The sequence below is a fragment of the Corvus brachyrhynchos genome, unplaced genomic scaffold (assembly GCF_000691975.1).
Source record: "Corvus brachyrhynchos isolate BGI_N302 unplaced genomic scaffold, ASM69197v1 scaffold3, whole genome shotgun sequence".
Lineage (NCBI taxonomy): Eukaryota > Metazoa > Chordata > Aves > Passeriformes > Corvidae > Corvus > Corvus brachyrhynchos.
Genome location: NW_008237619.1, coordinates 12,920,506 through 12,936,474, shown reverse-complemented (window position 1 = coordinate 12,936,474; position 15,969 = coordinate 12,920,506). Strand labels below are relative to the sequence as shown.

Genomic DNA, 15,969 nt, shown 5'->3' with positions numbered 1-15,969 from the left:
CTTATTTGTACCACACAGCACCTGGCCAGTAAGTGCAGACACTGTGAGCAGCTGCCCTCCAGTCGCAGGTATGGGGGCCTCATAACACTGTCCCTGCTCTCTTGGGTCACTTCCCATCAAGAAAACCCAGAGCTGATTGTGAAAAAGGGAGCAGGCAGTGAACACTGGCAGAAGTACCACTGCAAATGAGATTGACTTTACTAGAATGATTTTCTTCTGCATGGTTGTGAGAAAACCACTCTCTGGAGACGCTGGAGGCTGCGTGTTTGTGAGGTGAATTCATTACTCCCAGGGCTGAGGAAAGATTCCTGAGGGTAATGAGCTGCAATGCCTAGTATGAAGTAGGTGTGCACACAAATTTGGCATTTACCTGCTATTCATGTGTTTGATTTTGAAACAAAGTGAAAAAAATGTGCAAGTAGGCTTGAAAGCCAACATATGTGATGGTGGTCATTATAAGTATAGCCTGATCCTTTGTAGCACTCCCTATTCCTGCCCAGTCAGGTTATTCTCTACATAATCCTTGATGCTGATTCCCTCCTCTCAGGCAAGTATGTATATCCAAATGCCTAGATCACCAGGATGCCTTACATTTTGATGCATATATCCTTCAGCACCTGACAAGCAACACAGAAATGAGAGGTTGTTCTTCCCAACTGTGGAATCTTCAACAAACACATTATTTTACTTAGCAATGGCATGAATATCCAGCTCCACTTTCCAAGTTGACAAGGCATAAAGGAATGAACTACATTTATTCTGGACCGTTTTTACTGACAACAGTGAAAGCTAAATCTGTCTGTAACTTGCCCATTTCTACCAGTATTTTCCTGAAAAGCAGAATAGCTTTGAAAGACAGAAACTTCAGAGACAGCCAGCAATTGCAGGATTCCTCTAAATCAGGGTCAAACCCTGCACTCATCAACTCTGAGTAAAGTGGTTTTGTTAAACCCAATCAGGCACCTAGAGCAGGGCAGGTTTCCTATAAATGCCAAGACAAAGCCTTTTACTTTGATCTGGCTGATGTTTTTGAGTTAACTGAGACTAGACAGGAACCAAACTGCAGTTCCCACGTGAATGTGACCTGACATCTGCAGTTTGTGGCAAGGACAGACTTTGTTTTGGTTAGGCTATCCCAAAGAAAGGAAATTACCCATGCAAATGGAGAGGTGATTTCCCATTTATTCACCTGTGCTGTTCTGATTTCAGGCATGTTTGGACTCAAGCATTTTGTGACAACTAGAATGAGGCAGACAGAATTTGCTACATATCATCATTTGATAGTCCATGCTAATTGTGTTAAGAATGAAGTAGATATTAAAACCACAAAGTGAATACCACATTGGATAGCACGATCAAACACATAGTAGGGTATAGAGCATTCATAAAGGATCAGGAGACAAAATGCCAGAATATGATCCATGTGCCATTGGGCAGAATGCATTGAATGAATGGGTAAATTGGACTAAGTCATTAGTATAATTTCATCAATTCACAAGTACCACTGCCAAATCAAAGCAGCTATCTATTTTCTGCCCAGGAGCCACACATTATTTTCCTTCATTACTCAATCTTCTTTAGTTTGATCGTATATAAGCTTAAAACTGTGAGGAAAAAAATACAGCCTGTATGGAAAATTGTCGTGGGATTGCAAAAGATGTAAAGCTTGCCAAAGAAAATGAACTCTAAAAACTGTTTTCCTTGTTTATGTGTTCTCTCCAGGCCCTCTTGTTTATGTAAGGCTCAATATATGATCAAGTTACCTTGCGTCAGCCAGGCTGTGGTAATTGTCTGTGTGTGTACTTTTGGCCCGCAGCAAATGCAAGAAAATTTAACTTGGTTTAAGCCTCTTTCACTGCAGGCCTAATCCAACTTACCTTACATTTCCTGTGGGGTGGGAGCATGCACCTACCTCACACACAGTCACACACTGCAACCCAGGAGCCTTATGCTGTGTCTGAGACCCAGGATTATGAAAGGCACCCTAAAGGGCATTTGGGACAGCTTGCCTTTCCTTCTGCAGATACATTACACAAGCACAAGAATGAAGGGCTTACCTGCCACGCCTCCACCTTCTTAATGTCTGCACAGGACCCATTGGTGAAGAGTCCCTTCCCAGGGGTACAGGTATAAATATCCTGCAAGGCATGGGCAATTGAATACACTGCCAAGTACACGTTATAGGATATCCGCAAGTGTGTGTAGTCCATGTACGGCGTCTCCACACTCGTGATGTTCTCATCCCCTGTGCATGGAGGTCGGAAGGCAGATGTTCCATTTCCAGCTCCCAGCCCCTCTTCATGGCCCTTGTGGAAGGAAGTTGAAGCAGGAGAATTTTTGGACCCATCAGGGAGATAGCAGTTAAATGTCTCCTCCCAAAACTCCTTGGCAAAGCCGTTGTTGGTGGACTTCTTGGGATGCACCTTCTGCAGGAACTCACGAAAGCCTGGGATCTGTCCTGCCTTCAGTGCAAACCCAATGGTGCTGCCGATCACACGGAAGAACTCTGGCATGGCTATTAAGGAAGAACTGGCCCAGGCCTCGCTTGCCAGCCAGATCTTGCCAGTGATGTTTCGCCTGACAATCTCTTTGATGAGAGGCTCTAGGTCTGGGCCACTGGAGAAAACAACAATCACTCTTGCTGTGGAGTTCTGGATGACCTCTACCACCTGCTGGATCTCCTCTTCATCTGAGTACTGGGAGATGAGCTCGCTGAAATCAATGCAGATATCTCTCTCCTCCGCCTCTTCCCGAAACTTTTCAATCCCTGGCCGGCCATAGTCATCATCAGCTGCGATTGTTCCCACCCAGTTCCAGCGAAAGTACTCGATGATGTCTGCCATGGCTGTGGCCTGATGCTCATCATTGGGGATTGTGCGCAGGAAGGACTTGAACTGGTTCTTATTGCTCAGGAGGCGACTGGATGAGGCATAGCTGACCTGTCAGAGCACAGCAAACAAGCAAAACACACCATAAAGTGAAATGCCTAGAAATAAATTACATCCATTTACCTAGCATCACTGTCAGCCTGTGTAACCCCAGATGGGGCAGGGAGGGAGCTGAGCACCACACTGGCAGCCCCATTTTCTTAGTCTGTGTTTGCAGGTGATCCACTCCGAGAGCCTGCATGTTCTTGTAGCTGTGCCTGTCCTACAGAGGCACACACACAGGAGCAGCTGCTCAGACCTTATGCCAGCTTATGCCCACCTGCAAGGTCAAGGATCTGAGGGAGAGAGAAATAGACACTAGATTGGAGGAATGGCAAAGATTTCTGTCAAATCCAGAAATAAAAAGAATGTGCCATCTAGATAAATGAGGGCAATGCACTTAATTAAGGCAAACCACAGGTTTTCTCTGTTCTGAAGCAGACATGAGACAGCACAGTGGTACTGCCATCCTGAAGCTACTCCGTCTGTCTCTCCTTGGATTTGACATCCATCCCTATCCTTAAACAGGCTCCATCAGGCACCATATGCCTTTTATATACAATCCCTGTCAGTTGGCATAAGAAGAATGTGATGTGTATCAGCTCCTTTGATCCTGCAGAATGTTATGGTAATGCTACTTTAGCAGCGTTTCCTGATTGCTGGCCAGAATAAGCAAAGAAGCCAGTGGGCATTCCATGCTTTATAAGCCACCATGTTTTATGGTTTAAATTGGATTTTATTTCCTTTTCTAAAACTACCAAGAAATATTTTATTTTCCCTAATCAGAACAAGTGCCATACGCTCTTAAGTTATAATGTGAATTACCTACAAGTAGGAAGAAATCCATAAACTCCAGATAATAACTGTTTAAAGATCTCAAGAACTTCTAAAATGTATTTTGAGATTGGTATCTGAATTCTTTAAGACTTACTCTCATTTGAAAAAGTCTTTTATAAACAGTTCATTTTGTACAAAGTGGAAATTTACAGAAAACCTTATCTCCTCCTTAAACTCTGTTATTTAATGTTTCTGCAAGAAGAAAGAAAAGGAGGTCTTCCAGTGCAGTTTCAAGGGCCACAGGAGTAAACCCTCCTCTCACAGAGCTGTACTACCCGCTGGACAGGCTCTTGCCCAGTGCTACTCTCAGCCCCTTCAACCTTTTGCCAAGAGGTACAGGCAATGTATCCCACTGCCACACGTGCTGTAAGGGGACACTGAGGTGGGGTACTGAGAAACAGAGCAGAAGTCATAACATTTTCAGTGTCTACGTCAACAGAATGAGTAATGAGCTGTACATTAATTGTAAAATACACCTTCAACTTGTACTGAAATGCAATGCCTAACAAGCCTGGATTTGCTAATGGCCTTGCTAAAAATGGCTGTGACAATTCTACCTGACAACTGCCAGTCTAAAAGCCTGTTTTCAGTTGTCATGCTTCAACCACCTGGCTGAGACTTCGTTCCAGAATGGAACCTTTTGACATCTACCCTTTTCTGCAGCCTCTAGATAAGGCTACTGCCTCACAGGACAAATGTCATTCTCTGTTTAAAGAGAAAGTTGCAAACTGCAAACATCTCTTATGTTCAGTTGAACTCACCAACCCTTCTCGGCTGCCCTTGTTCACCTGGTAATGTGGTGTGTAAATCAACAATGCCTCATAAGATGTCATCAGGGTGTTTATTACATGCCAACTTCTAATGCCACTCTGGGCAATACCCAGATATCACATCTTAAACCATTCCTGCCCTGCTTAGAGACCAAATGTCCAGTTTTTCAGAATCCTGCAAAGAAGTCAGACTGATAAGACTCAACAGACAAGATATATTACTGTGCACAGGGCAATCCTTCCTTCTTCATTCATGATGCAGATGGGAATTGGAACCCTGGGTGAAGCAAAGTTATATCTCTCAGGACAGACTGAGAGCACATTGTGACACAATCTTGTTACAAGGCCTCTTGTGAGCTCTGGGACCTGTATCAATTTTAGAAGAGGAATTGGAAGTGTTAGGCTATACAAGGTAACACTTAAATGGATAAGGCCAAGCATTTTTTCCAAAGTTGACTTCAGTGTAGAAATCTAAATTCAAGAGCAACAACGTTAAGCCAGCCTTGTACTTTGCTTAAGGTCTTGGCAGAGCAACAAGCCTCTTAAACAAAAGGATGGGACCATGGAGGCTGGCACTGGCCCCAGCAGAGTCAGAATGCAGCCCGAATGATGCTGTGACACAGGAATTGGTACAACCACATCACCGCACGGAGGACCTCAGGACAAAGGGGCATATCCATGTGATTTCACAAACCTCGTTTTGGGTCCCCAAGGGAAAAGAAAGGCAGAAGAAACCTCCACAGCACCTGATCAGCATAAGCAACAACTTTACAGGTCACCTACCTGAATGATCAGAGATGGTGAGAGACCTAAAGAGCAGCTGGCAGCGACTGAACTCTGCCTTGAGTGGGCTCTCTGTGGGAGCTGGGCCAGACCAGAGAGTCACCACTGTGAAGTAACAGCATGACTAAGCTGTCAGGGCTGGCAACTGTCATTGGCTGACCTAAAATACCTGTATTCACAGATTAAACCACTCTAGAGGACTTCAGTCCTCCTAGACTAAGCTGCTGTTGGCCAAATGTTGTTACTGGCTGCTCAGTAACACTTGTATTTGGGGACTGCAAAGTGCTAGCAAGACACATTTCTATCATAACAACACCCACCCCCTTCCCAACCCCCATTTTATTGTTTCTCTCCTTAAAGTTCTATTGGAAATGGCAAAGATTAAGTGATCTTTACTTAACCTCTGCAGAGCAGAGAAGCAGGCCACTTCTTGTAACCTAAACAAGTGAGGTGGAACCATACCTGAGGTATGTAAAAGAGTCCCAGCAGATTGGCCACAGCAGTGGAGATGCCAGAGCCAGTTGCTCCCACGACTGCAATGGTGGAAGGGATATGTTCTGAGCAGTTACAGAATTCGTCCAGGTTCAAGGAGTCTATCTTGTTCTGGGCCACAAAACTCAGTGTGGCCTCCAGGGCTTTTGAGACTGTATTGCAAGTGTCAAATATCCTGTATCCCAGGGTCATGTTGGGAAGGAGAGTTGGGCTACTGTTTATTTCTTCTATGGCAAAGATCATAGCCTGGAGCCAGCGGAAGCCTCGGAAATTATACCTGGGGGAGCAAAATTAAAAACAAAATAGAGTGAGAAGGAGGAAAATCAAGAAGAGGAGATCAGGAATGAGGCAAAGACAGAGGGTAAAATTCCAGATACAAAAAGGCAGAAGCAACTTACACTATTTCTTTCATCCTACTAAATTTGGAAAGTTTTACTTTTGTCTCCAGTGTTTACAGAAGAGGCGCCCTGATGCTATGAGGTTTAGTTCTGGCTCTCAACTTTTCAGTTTGGGACCTCACTCCAGAGGTGAAGTTTTCTAAGTCCCCTAAAATCTGGGAAAGTTGAAAGACAGCACGTGTGGACTGATGACTCTGGCCTGTCCCTTGTGCTCAGGACCCTAAACCTGATCTTGTGATCCCTGAGGAAATGGATCACTTGTGATCCTCTGACTCAAAGCTACACTTACCAGGTTTGCTTCCAGGCTCCTCTGACATGTTTCTGAATGCAGATGGCAGTGTCTGCTAAGCCTGTGCTGATGCTGCCTGGGACTTAGGCTCAGGGATACTCCTGGAGTGTGTCAGCTCCTCTTGGCTTTGGGCAGGCAGAGCAGGCTGAGCCACAGCACTGGCATGCTTCTGGATGCAGAGGTGCCTGGGAGCTCTGCTCAGGGAAATTCTGCCTCACATGACACACTTCACTTTGTGAGAGAGAGCACAGCCGCACTGTTCATACCAGAGAACAGAGATAAGCTATAAATATAAATCCTGGTGTAAACTGGTAACTCGTTTATTAGATACTTCAGTGCCTTCACTGAAGGAGTAACTTTTCTCATTATTATGGTGCTCTCACACATTTGGTTTAGACATGAACTCAGAAGATGCCCCCTGAGCTGGCCTGTGAAACTGAAACTGTTTTTTTGAAGCCTTCTCTTGTCCCTAAGATGGAGAAGCTGAGTTTTCTGATTGTCTCACACCTGTGCATGGAGCTAACCCGGAGATGTGTATTGGTGGCAAATGTGCTGCAGGAGCTGGGAGTCCCTGTTTATGGCATCAGTAGGCAGGCAGTGGAAGAATCTGAAACAGGATGATTGTTTATCCAAAAAGGAGAAAAATTTCTTTGAGGAAAGCAGGAGGAAGAAAGTACCTTTGACACGTTATTCTGAAGTTTTACTGTGTTTTCTCCTATAAAGCTGCCCTGGCAACCAGTTGTGTGCCTGTGGGGCTGCTGTGTTTTAGGGCAATGCAGCTGGAATGGCAGAAACTTTCATGAACTGAAACCTGTCCTTCCTTGGAATGCACTATGGGTCAGGATACCAGTTAGTTTGCAGTTTTGTGCTGAGTTGCAGGTGAAAACAGGAAAGTATCAATGCTGTTATGCTTGAGATCCACTGGGAAAGGTGATGGGCCCCAAAACTGGAAAAGCCTGGGGAAATAGCATGCCCAAGAACAGGTTCTATATGAAATGGTAAATTGTAAGTTTCACATGAGTTACATTTTGAAATGCTTAGGGAAATGTTTCCATTACTAAGGTGAAGATTTTAAAGACAAGCTTCACGAAATTGCAACCTTCCAGTCTCTGAGGTATATGACCTGAACATTTTTAATTGCTGGACTAAATTAATTGCTTCCAAAGTTGATGTTAGCTATATCTGACTTTTTCAAAGCTGAATGAACAAAGCCACATTACTTCCATTCCATGAGTTTTATCTGATTCATCTGGGATCAGAATTTCTAAAGATATCACATCTGAGGTTTATCTTTAAGTCTCAAAAACTTCATTTATTCAACTTGACTTCACCTCTCCAGACATCTTTGGCCAAATTCCAAATGAGGTTCAGCTCTGAGGTTGTACCTCAAAGCCCAGACAGCACAATTTCAGTACAGATCTCCTCAGGTCAGAAAGTTTGAGTCCTTAGTTATAACTTATTACCAAAGAGACAGTTAGCTTTATTAAGATTAGCCTTTAGAAGCATGGAAGTGTGGGTTACTGATACAAGTAATTTGGTAATTTAGAATACTTTTTGGTCTAGTTTCAAACCATTAAGAGATGAGATGCAATGAGAGAGCTCTGAAATAAAAGGGCAAGTCTCAGAGGGATTGAGTCAGTGAGTGCTGTGCACAGGAAGAAGATGTGTTCAGCACACAGTGTTACCTCACGTGGTCAGTAATGTGCACTGGGATAAATGGAAACAAGGAAGGGGTTTGTGACACTTCTTTTTAAAAAGATACACATGTTTACAGATATTTTTAATATGAATAGGATTTGAAGCAAGGAGCCATATTCAAGCTCCTGATGTAAAAGAGAAAAATTTGATCGCATTTTCTATATTTAAAGGGAAGACTACTGAGAATCTGGGAATTTCAAAGATACCACTATACTACTGGGAAAAGCTTCACACATTTGAGTATATGTAAAAGCAAATGTAAACCTGCTCACTTTAAATTATGCAGGCAAAGTATGACACAAAATTATTTTACCTGCTTGAAAGGAATTTGGCTTTATTGTTTTTAAATGCCACAAGGTGGTATCTTCAGAGAGGGTATCTTTGAAAGCAGTGAACTGGATTGTCTTATACTTCACTTCAAAGAAATATTTGGCATTTAATTCAGTAAATGCAGACTAAGGCCCACGATACACAGTTTATTTTCCTTTTTGACAAATGCTCCTGATTAGTGTATATTTACCATATAAAGCCTCTACTTCATGTACTTGCATTGGATTAATTTTATTTTGGAGGGAAAGCAGAGTAGGAGCTATTTTCTGGGAGCCAGACTCCAAAATATTTTTGAAATGCTTTCAATAATTTATCTTGAACTAACCTAGGCAGGAGACATGCGGTTCTCTTCACTTGCACCTCTCCTGATAGCAGCATCAGCAGCTCAGGAGGACAGGATCAGGTGGGATGAAGACAACACCCCTCACTCTGCCTGCTCCAACACCTGATAGAGCTTCAGACAAGCTCTCTTTTAGTCATCTGAGACAGTGTTGTAATCAGTTCTGTAACACAGATATGGTCAGACAAAGGCAGTGCTGCCAGACTGCTCTAAATGAAACAAGATTCTTTCAATTTCTATGAATGGATATTTTGTGGATAATTTCTCTCCCACTGTACTGTAAGATCCCAGCAAGGGGCTGCAGATAGGTTCCTCTTGGCTTGGTGTGTACATGAGGGATTGCTAAGAGCAGCCTTTGAACCTGGCAGTAGGTCCCACTGATGCAGCTGACCTCCTGTGCTATGCTGCTGCTGTGATTAATATGATCAGTCACTGGAAAGCTCTGTCAACCATGCAGAAATCTGACTGGTAATTTCCACAAAGAAACTGTACAGGATTTACTATCAGAAACAAGCTTTCATTAGATTTCCAGAATATTTAAATAGCCACTGGTATTTTCTTGGTGGAAAAGAAGCAGGCTCCAAAGCTCATTTTCTGCCATATTACTTTACAGGTAAGTTCACATAGTCTTACATTTTAACATTTCTGAGATGTGGTGCTACGAAAAGTGGCCATTAAACTCTAAATGAGATTTTAATGTGAATAATTCAGAGCCCACAGGTGCAGGTGGGAATTTTTATTTACACTCCTTCCTTAAAGGTTCCCCTTCTGATGCCTGTTCTCCCACCTCTCAGAGTATTCAACCCACCGATCTTTCTCTTCCCAGGGAGAGAGAAATCGGGAACAATACTTCACTGTGACTGTCACATCTGCAGAGCACAGCTGTGCAGCAGACCAGTTTGCTAGATACCAAACATGTCTGTCAAATGGTGCTCAGGATGGCTTAAAAGTCTGAGTAAATGTTTCAAAGCAAGGCTATGTAAATTAAGGGACACAAAGCTCTCTGCATGGTTTAAGTTCCTCATAGCTCCATCCCCTGTTTGTTTGTACGGTTTGGTCTTAACAGCTCTTACTGTTTGGATCCGGCAGGGAAATTGGTCCTGATTCTTGCTAGTCTCCATAAAGAAATAATTCACAGCCTCATGTGTATTCATGACCTTCATTTATCATACTTGCAAGGGACTAAGCAATGGAATATGAAGGAAAAAGAGGAGAAAGTGATGTGAAAGCTCTGAATACAGCTTTCTCTTACCCTCCCATATCTGACAGGTACTTACACTCAGAAATGGTGGCAGAGCCTGCGTATGTCTTTCGATCACACCAACCCCTCTTTCTCTAGTAGCTGCATGCACATACTAATTTCTCAGTTCTTTCTAGATTTCCAGTACATTAATTGCATGTTATTGCTGCTACTACCACTGTTATTTCTAAGCTATGCAAAGGGGAGACCTTCAGTCATTTGCTGAATTCCTGCAGTCACGGGTATAATGAGTTGCTTACCAGTCTTACAATCAAGGACTGTGGGCAAGGGGAATTATGCAGAACAAAGAAAATAAAAAATTAAAAAATTACAATTCAGAAGGTGAATGGAAGAGAGAGAAAAGGATGTAATTTCATCCTAGGGAAGAAATTCTAAATATCTTGTTATACATTCAGGTCTGCAAAGGGATTAGCAAATACATCTGCAAGATCTAGAATTAAAATTCTGTTCTCTCAGATGGACAGAGGAACTCAGTGGGCTAAAGAGTCCTGGAGCCATGCCCTGTGAGTCTTGCACTAGGACGTGGGGACGGTGTCTCACCACAGTTTCACAGCTTGAAAGCTTTGTGTCACAGTGTGGGACCTTGGCTAGACTGATGATCAGAATACAGGAGTACTGCTAATCTCCCTGAAATCAAGAAAGGGCAGAGAAATCAGGTTATGAATAGGCTTCTGGGGGTGCTGACAGGGAATGGAATGGGGGTCAGGGCTTGCTGGTGCTGTGCTTAGTCTCTGCCTCTACTGCACACATCAGATATGCATCAGCAAATGTTATAAGGAAAGTTGCTGCAGCAGCACCTGAGGCATACAAAGATAGGAAGTGTATTTATATCAAGTGCAGGATCCGTGATTGCTGAAACAGTAAACAGGAAACAAAACTGCTCTCGCTTTGTGTATTCCTTTCTGACATTTAGTGTGGCAAAATCATGAGTATGTTTTCACTTCGGACTCCGCAACTCAGTGTTTAGGGCACAAGGACGCATTTTCAGTAGCAACAGCACAAAAAGAATGGAGAACAGATTGTTACTGTTCCCTTTTCCTTTCAATGCTGAGTTATGTATGTGGTTTCTGAATAATCATGTGCCAGGCATGCACAGTAGGTTCAGGCCAGTATGTTTGCTGAGCTGGAGAGAAAGGTGCTAAACCACCTAAAGAGCATGAAGAACATAAAAACTGGAAAAGTGGAGAGAAAGTTGTCCTATCCATTGGGAAGCCCAGTTTGGGAGCATAGGGATGGCACTAAACACAGCTAAATGTGTGGGAAAATGTCCAAACAGCACAGATCAGGTTGAACAGTCCTCAAAAGAGAGGAAAACCATGTTATCTTAAGTTGTTTGATACTGAACTCTAGAACAAACCACCCACAGGGTTTCAGTGGGATCCTTAGGTCTTGTCATGGAGCTTTTCATATGGTCTGATGACTTGCTGCTGCGAGAGAGCATGAGGAGAGAGAGGATGCTCATACTCCCAGAGTGATCTGGGTCTAATTTTCTTACATGATATGAGACACGTTTTTCTGTGTTGTAAAGAGATTAAAAGCTGTATGCAGCTGTCTGAAAAGGGGGCAGGCATAAAACTCAGCTTTGAAAAGATACAGCAATGCTGGAGAAGGCTCAGAGAAGGGCAACAAGGGAGTTAAAGGTATGGGACAGATTTAGCACCTTTGGTTTGACCGTGTACAGTCACATTTATGCTTCTTTATTGGATTTCCTACCCTACAGAAGTTTTTGACACTACAAGACTTGGGAGATTTACTTTGTGAAGAAACTAGAACATATATTTTTTTTCTCCCCCCAAAAATATAAGTTTTATAATTCCAGACTGGTCAATTGCCTGGAACTTAGGAAACTCACATGTGATAGTGTGAGATTCTACCAAATACCTTGAAGAATGTATTGGACTCCTAGAGTCAGCATGCACAACCCTGCCGTGGGCTAATGCCTGATCACAGGGTCCAAAACCAAAAAGGACCACCGTGGTTGTGTTGAGACATTTCTGTACGACTCCAGCAGGAGGAATTTTCTGACTTCAGTACTGCTTAAAATAGAAAATCCTTTCAGGAAATACCTCTGCTCTCAATTTGACCAATAACAGGGAATACACACAAACATTCCCATGTATTTATCATCGCCATTATTAAAACCTGGTGACTCAATCCAACCTCTTTTGAATTAAACACTTCCTGCAAATGGACATTTTCTGGTAAAGATGTGTGCAATGAAGTAACTTCCAGTCATTTCTGGTCCAATCATCCCCTTGTTCCTTTTGTAGTTTCTACTACCTCTGCAGCTAGATCTCTGACCTTCATTCTTTCTCCAACAGCATTATGTTATCAACTCACAATTCATCCAGCTCCCTGAAGGATGTATGCCACAAATGCCTGCCTCTGCAGCCACTGTTTTTCTCTTTTGCACCTGCATGTTCTTGGTGCAGGGGTAAGAAGAACAGGGATTTTATCCAGGCAGATTTCAGCTGGAGGATACCTTTTAGCCGACTGAATGCCACCCAGAACGATCTCCCATTGTGTCCTTAAAACAGCTAGTCTGGCTTTTCAGGATTCTCCTGTTGTTGGCAATGCTACCTCATTAACATGCCTTTTGGCAATCACACACTTGTAGTACTTGTGGCAGAACATTTTCCAATGATCTCTTCCAATAATGTGACCATGTCAAGACAGTCACTGAAGCTGATCCAGACTCGACAGAAATGAAAGCTGTTTAGTTTGCAAATATCTGCATTGTCCTGCCTGCCAGCTGGAGCAGGAGAAGAAGACAATGGAGCTGAAAACATGCATTGCTTTCCAGCATTCCACTTGTAAAATGCTGCATTTGGGAAAGAAAAAAATGCTGAAAAGCTGGCAGAGATTCTTGCTCCATGAAGTAGACGTTGCACACACATTTATTTCACAACTTTCCTGTGCACACACAGAAGAAGCCAAAATAATCCCAGCTTAATTGCACTTGTGTGTCCTCCCTATGACAGGTCCTGGGGATGATCTCATAACCTAGAAGGATGTGTCTTGCTCAGTGTCTCAGTGGGAAACCACACCTGAAATCTGAGTGTAACAGGAATGCTCTCAGCCATCCTTGTCATCTGCAACAAAACTGTATTAGATCCCCAGTCTAGGATGCGTGGTCCAAATAATTCCAGATGCACAGTTTTTCACATATGGCAACAGAAGTCCCATAACACTGAAGTGTTTTCCCATGCACTGCCATGACAGAATTCCACATGAATTTCTTATATTTCGTTCATATGATGTTCCAGTTGCAATCAGGTTCTGTCACACTTTCCACTTGTTCTGTGTATTATGTGCAGGGTTGTCAGGTTAAAAAGTCCTCACATTTCATCAAAAAATGTCTACGCTTTAATAATAAGAGAAATTGTTTTCATGTGCGTTTCTGCTTCCAAGGTTAACTGCCAAACACTTAAGACAAAACATATATGCATTGTTTACACAAAAGAAAAGAACTCTGGGTGAGGAAAGCCTGGGCTCAAGTTTGGGACTTTCACAAACTCCTAAAGAGACATTTATCTGTTCAGTGGGATTTTTCAAAAGCCATGACCTATCTCACTCTCACCTATTCACTTGTTTAGGCAACTAATCAGTTTGTAAAGTCTTAGAAGATGACAGGCAGAACTGGACAAAAAATTATTTCTAAGCTATTTTGCCATGCATTACTTTAATCAAATGAACTAAAGGGCATTATTGGTAATTTTCTGTCCTTCTGCTAGGAAAGATCATTTTCAGATACTATTCAAATATTCCCTGTGAATGGCCAGACACATCAGTATATTAATGTTTTGGCAGCTCCAGGTAGCTGGCCTCTTTTAGTGTCCAAATATTGTTTATGTTACTGTTTAACAGCACACTTGTTTTTTCTATTATTTACATCATACCTTCCAATTGCAAGCATCAGATTACAGACCATGTTTACACAATTTAAAGTCAAGAAATGTGAAGACTTCCCCACCAGAACTTTTTATTTCCCTTCTACTAGCTTACCTTATACACTCCACTGATTCTGGCCTTGATTTTAGATCCTGATCTTTAGCAGCCACTCCAAAATGAATGGGGAACAATCCTCCAAGAATAATGTCTCCCTTCTTCTGTGCCCGTTGGTTTGGCCCATAGGCAGCAGTGTTCCAGGTAAACAGCAAAAGAATCAAGCAGCAGCTATATGAAGTCATTGTTCCTCTTTTCACCAGGGGGTTATAGGATGCAAAATTGGAAAAGATGATGTAAGAGAGCAGATGTTGAAGCTTTTCCTTTCCTTAATACAGCACGGAGAGGATTTGGGGCACATGTTTGCAGGGAGATAAGCAACAAGGTGGGTGCCACAGTGCTGGTGCTTCTCCCTCTGTCTTCTCCATTGCAAAACAACAATTCAGCTGCCCTTCTTCCTTCATAACTGAAGTATTATGGAGAGCCCATCTCTGCGAACTGTAAGAGAAAGATTTGAAAAGTGATTCCAGCTATACACCAGGACCCCACTTTGCCATGATGGTTCTGCTTTGTCAAACCAAGCCCTCAATATGCCCCTGAAGCTGCCCCCACTCAACAACCCACCTGGGACATATCACAACCTTGGCAAAGTCAGCCAGGCACCCCGGTGACACCAGCCACACCTCCTCAATGTCAGATGCCTGTTTTTCTGCTGCATACCCAATGTGGGTTGCTAAATCTTCCTACGGTTCTGTGTGACTCTGGCCATAGCAGATGCTGTAAAACCTGTGATCAATGTCCATGAGTAGAGCACACTAGGAGACCTGGGTGGGCAACTGGGGAATAAGGAAGCATCAAAAATAGTAAGAATCAAACCTTTCTCTTAAGCAAGTAACCATAATAATCTTTTAGTGTTGATCCATCATCTCCTGGCCATTGATCATTCTTAACCCTCTGGTTTGAACTTATCCTTGCTGAAAATAAAACCGGGTCACCAGAAAGGGTTCTTCCACATTGAAAAGGAGAAAGAATTCCAGGGAAGCATTTGAAACCAAGATACTTCTCCATAATAAATCATGAAGGCTTGAAAGGTTTGGTAATCACGCCATTGAAAGCTTAGCTACAGCAGCCTTTGAAGCCTGTTTCCTGGGGATGAAAAATAACTGCAGCTTCTCCATGCTCAATACATTTTCTCTGCAGCACATCTACAGGCCTCCCAAATGAAGAACTAACTTAATTATGGCATATGAAAATGACTATGGCTACAGGAGAGGAGATAGCACAGAAAATTCACAATTAACAGCTCTTCAGCCTATTGGAAACAGGTCTAAAAGCTACTAGCAAAAATCTGAAGTTAGTCAAATTTAGAGGAGAAGCTAGGCATAAATTGCTAATCCTGAGGTCAATTAATTTCTGAAGCAAGTCATCAAGAGTTTTTAAGTGCTGAGAACCTTTTTATGAGGATGACTTATTATCACTAAATGCACCGAGATGGATTTGATCTTCACCTAGGTCAAAAAAAGAGCTACTGCAGGGAAAAACTGTGATCACGAGGCTTCTTCTAATAGCCTGTCTGGATGATCATGCATGTTGCATGACCACCAAGCATGTGGAACTATTTCATACATTTTCATTACAATGAAGGTCTGGAAGCAGCAGTCAATGAGAGAGGAGAGACAAAGCTCCTGTTATTCTCATGCCTCTGTGGTCACTGCACTTAGACAGCTGGGCAGACACTGCAATTCTCTGTGGCGGGTCCACTCTAAACTATTCTTTGGCCCTGGCTTGAACAAGTGCATTTTTATTGGCAAGGGCAATCAAATCTTTGGCTAGATATCCAAATATGTCTAGGTATTGGCATGGGGCCCTTTAACAGCTGGATGATAGAATTTTAACCAG

The 15,969-nt window shown here is 42.8% G+C and overlaps 1 protein-coding gene across 1 annotated transcript in view; it reads right to left on the bottom strand.

The window, feature by feature from the left end:
• Nucleotides 1-14,564, bottom strand: part of CASR (calcium sensing receptor) — a 43,456-nt gene extending 28,892 nt beyond the window's left edge. The window contains exons 1-3 of the mRNA XM_008631799.2: nt 14,131-14,564; nt 5,780-6,086; nt 2,058-2,939 (exon numbers count right to left, since the gene is read on the bottom strand). Coding sequence (XP_008630021.1) covers nt 2,058-2,939; nt 5,780-6,086; nt 14,131-14,315 — 1,374 coding nt within the window. The 5' untranslated portion in view covers nt 14,316-14,564. The remainder of the gene's footprint in view (nt 1-2,057; nt 2,940-5,779; nt 6,087-14,130) is intronic.
• Nucleotides 14,565-15,969: the final 1,405 nt, after the last annotated feature.